A 4,371-nucleotide genomic window follows, 5' to 3' on the forward strand; every position below is an offset into this window, starting at 1 on the left:
GAAAGTAGTAGTAACGGTAAATGTAATGGATTTGACTTTCTGGACAACTTGCACCGGATAGCCGATCTGGAAGTCTGGGTATCGCTAAAGATGGTTATGAATGTTTGTATGTTTTCAAATCGTTTTATCAACCTTGTTAAAAGACTGCGTTCGACATTCGACATTTATTAATACACGATATAATTGAGTTTTTGCTAAAGTGTGTGCCTCATGTAATAAACACAATTTCTTTTGAACAAATTACACAAGGAAAACACGATATATCTAGTCTAAGAAATATATATTAATTAAGATTACACGCAAAAAGTAGTCTCTAATTTCCTTAACGCATTGTGCGAACGTATAACATGTTGAATACATTTTAGCAGAACATTTTATCAACGGACGGTAACATGTTTGCCTCTTTGTTTCTCGTGCAGTGTGGAGGAATGGCTGCTGGGAGGCCGCTCGCGCTTCATTGGCTCCTACAGCTGTTTCCTCCCTTTAAGTTTTCGCGGCAAATGGAAGGGTGCGCATGCGCATACGCATACGCGGATATACGTTCCAGTATATAATCTAAATAAGATTTAATTTTACGCGTAATAAGTCGTCTTCATCTGGGAGCATTTTCTGTCAAGAAGAAAATATCTGTTTGGTCTGTGATTCCTCCTTTCAAACGGATTTTTTTGATTGTTTGAATGAACAAACCCACATTTAGCGCATATAGTGGTCTGCTGTTAATTTAAAGACTTTACTTGTTACTTTGTGGACTCAAAAATGAAGGAGTTATTACGTACTTAATATTGTCTTTATGTGTGTATCATTGTTAGGGTATTTATTTGTGAACAATTATCAACGTTTTCAGACTAATATATTACAATAACTCCACAGGTTATGGAAAAATGGTGGTGAATGTGAAGATTGGAGATGAGAAACGCAATCTCAGTGAGCTGCTGGACTGGCTCAACCATATACTGCAAGCCACTTTCAGCCAGCTGGAGCACACCTGTTCAGGTATTCTTGTTTGCAGGTTAATTGAAACATTTTAATTGGAAAGCGTTGAATGTTAGATATTTTTCAGTAACACTTTTATGGTGTTTTTTTTCTAGGTGCTGCTTTTTGTCAGTTGATGGACATCATTCACCCTGGATCTATCGACATAAATAAAGTGAAGTTCACAGCAAAAGAGAATGCAGACATCTTGGATAATTACGGTCTTCTACGGGAAGCTTTCAGCAAGGCACAAATCAAGAAAGTGAGCAATTAAATAAAAATTCAGATTATGCTGGCAAAAAAACGCATCATATAAAATGTTTTTAATTGTATGGCTATGCAATGATCAACATGTATTATTGTCAACAATGCATTTTCTCTCTCTTTTTTATAGGAACTGGAGCTGAAATTGTTGGTGAATGGAGACATCCTGAAAACATTAGATTTGCTTACATGGTTCAAAGATCTTTATGATCACAATGCTGCAAAGCAGAAGTATAACCCTCAGGAGGGTTTTGTTGAACAGGAAGTTGTATCATTGAAATCAAGCAGAGAGTTTAAAATCTGTAGGTGTTCACTTTTTTTAGTTTTTTTTTATTGTTGATATTGTGACCTGTATGCCATTGTTTTATGACTTCTTCCTTTCTTTTTATTGATAGCTAAGAAGGAAGAACAATCTTCAAGACTCTACAGTCCTGTGCAAACAAAGTATCTAAACCAGAAAATGCTAAATGTTAAGAGGGGATCACATGAGTCTTTCTTCCGGAGTCCGGCCACAATGTGTTTCATCAGAAAGTATAGCTCATCTACCTCACCTGATGCTGGATCAAACTTTGCCAGTAGCAAGGACAGTCTAGTATTAGGCCAGAAATGTCGGGAAGACATTACAGCCTTCTGTAGTCAGACCCCATACTGCCTTTATTTATACCATGGAGTTGAGCTTGAGGATGAGAACAAGGCCAGTGTGCTGCTGTTGGGCTTTTTTGACAAAGTTACTGGGGAAAACAAATTCAGACTGCTTGATGTTCTTCATCCAGAGGAAGAGACTGCTGATGCCATCTGTACCTGCATAGTGGAGATGCTGAAGAAGTTCAGAATACCTCTAATAAACATGGCAATATTTTATTCAAATTTCCCAGATCATGAAGGTCTTCTCTCAGGTCTAAAGTTGCTGAAACCTGAGATTGTGTCTTTATGTGGACTTTCAGATATGGCAGGAGAGGTGTTTCACAGTGGTGTCGAGAATATGGAGTTTTCTGGCCTGATTCTGAATCTCATCACAGAGATCTACAAACACTTTACAACTTTCCCAGGTGCTCTACAAACTTTGCTTGAAGATGTTGATTGTTCGAACTTAAGAAATATCCTGACGTCCCAATGCTCTCTCTTCTGGAGAATCATCCAGAAAATGACTTTAGCTTGGTCAGACCTTGAGAAATACTTTGGATCTCTGGATACAGATGAAAAATCAATCTGTCGTCTTCTTGGTGATCTCAAAATAAGACTCAACATCCTCTTTCTTTGCCACGCTTTGCAACCGCTTTGCGATTTTCAGGAGAATATTGACCGAGGTGTCAGCATTACACAGCTGCTTCAAGATGCTTCTCAATTAGTGAGATTCTACACAACGAGTTTCCTCAGACCTAAAGCAGCAGAGTTTTTTCTTAGAAGAGGCAAGACCTCGCTTATACAGGACACAGTGGGACATTTACCTAGAGGAGAGGTTGAAGTCGGCAAACAGGCTGCTGATTTTCTCCTGCAACGCTCTGAAGAGTTGACAGACTACTTGGAGACATTCCACAGTTCCATCATCTCCTTCTACACGACTGTAACTGTTAATGTTATTGAACGTTTACCCTTCTCAGATTCTATTCTGAGAAACTTGTCATTAGTGTTGAGTCCAGGAAAAAAGCTTGAGGTGACTGGCAAAATAGTCCAAGATTTAGGTGTCTGTTTTGGAGTTTGCTTAGGCCCTGAGAATGTCAGCTTACTCACAGATGAGTTTTTGGAGTACCAGTTCATTGATGGGGGTGACACACAACTAGCCGACCAGTCAATGGAGCAGTACTGGAAGACGGAGCTGAGGATAATGGGAAGGACATCTAGTTTTGGGAAATTAATCATTAGCTTGTTGGCTTTGCCCAGAACGTTGAAAAAAGAGATCATTTTCGAACAGGTGAGTCTGGTGTTTGAAGAGCTTGAGAAACCAAAATATAATTTATCAGATATCTGTGTGATAAGATATAATTTCTCCCTTTTAATGTGACAGTGGTTATGAAAATGTATTTCGTTTGGATTAAGGGACCTCTGACGATGTTTAAAGTGTCGAGAACATTCAGAGCAACTTTCGTCCATGGCAATGCACTGTCAACCGTCTAGAGCAGGGGTGTCCAAACTCGGTCCTGGAGGGCCGGTGTCCTGAAGAGTTTAGCTCCAACCCCAGTTAAATACACCTGAACCAGCTAATCAAGCTCTTACTAGGCATACTAGAAACTTAAAGGCAGGTGTGTTGAGGCAAGTTGGAGCTAAACTCTGTAGGACACCGGCCCTCCAGGACCGAGTTTAGGCACCCCTGGTCTAGAGCAAATATCTGAAAGTTTGGTTTGTGTTGTGTGTGTGTGTGTGGTTGTCTGTATCTTAGATGTTTCAACAAACTGACTATCTCAAGGAGAGGAAAATGGAGGACTTTGAGGAGAAGGACATGGCTGAGGACGATGTTACAGACAGCAGTTCATATAAAAGTGCTCCATCACATCTTAGCCCAGAGACTCAAGGGAGCGTTATGTCCGGTAATGAGACATGCTTGTACTCCATAAGGTTCAATATATATTGAGGAGCCGATCTGTACTTACTTTGCATCACAAATTCTTTTGCATTTCAGATATCATTGACTTAACGGAAATGGATGACATGGCACCAATATACGTGGAGGACATTGCACCAATGGAAGTGGATGATATTGTGCCAATCTCTTCTGATTCAGACACAGAAAGCCAAAATAACACAGAAGGTTTCAGACCCTGTTCAGACATACCAGCTAGTTGTATTTTCTTTTACATTTCTGCAACATTGAGTAAAACTTACTTTGCCCTTCTTTTTGCTAGGGGATCATCCATATGTGTCTGTGATCCTAGATGATGATGAGGATGATGATGAAATCACTGATGATGATGACGATTACAACTGTGATGCCAATGATGTCACATGGAATTATGTGGTAAATGCCTGTCTCATTTGTTTGAAGTTTAGTTCTGGATATCTTTATTGAACATTTTGCTTTCTCTGCCAGAAAAGAAAAGAAAATGCATCATCTACACAAAACAATGAGAAAACAGAATACCAGGTAACTTTTATATATATATATATATATATATATATATATATATATATTTATTTTAA

General features: G+C 39.0%; 1 protein-coding gene across 2 annotated transcripts in view; it reads left to right on the forward strand.

Annotated features, from left to right (window-relative positions):
* Positions 1–565: 565 nt before the first annotated feature.
* Positions 566–4,371, forward strand: part of LOC107559473 (uncharacterized) — a 9,997-nt gene continuing 6,191 nt past the window's right edge. The window contains exons 1-9 of one of the 2 annotated variants that reach the window (XM_016243309.1): positions 566–634; positions 871–993; positions 1,089–1,234; positions 1,367–1,538; positions 1,632–3,148; positions 3,614–3,761; positions 3,854–3,982; positions 4,077–4,189; positions 4,262–4,315. In XM_016243309.1, coding sequence (XP_016098795.1) covers positions 882–993; positions 1,089–1,234; positions 1,367–1,538; positions 1,632–3,148; positions 3,614–3,761; positions 3,854–3,982; positions 4,077–4,189; positions 4,262–4,315 — 2,391 coding nt within the window. In that variant the 5' untranslated portion in view covers positions 566–634; positions 871–881. The remainder of the gene's footprint in view (positions 635–870; positions 994–1,088; positions 1,235–1,366; positions 1,539–1,631; positions 3,149–3,613; positions 3,762–3,853; positions 3,983–4,076; positions 4,190–4,261; positions 4,316–4,371) is intronic. The other variant, XM_016243310.1, reaches the window with a different exon arrangement.

Source organism: Sinocyclocheilus grahami, unplaced genomic scaffold (genome assembly GCF_001515645.1).
Source record: "Sinocyclocheilus grahami isolate Dianchi unplaced genomic scaffold, SAMN03320097.WGS_v1.1 scaffold687.1, whole genome shotgun sequence".
Classification (NCBI taxonomy): domain Eukaryota; kingdom Metazoa; phylum Chordata; class Actinopteri; order Cypriniformes; family Cyprinidae; genus Sinocyclocheilus; species Sinocyclocheilus grahami.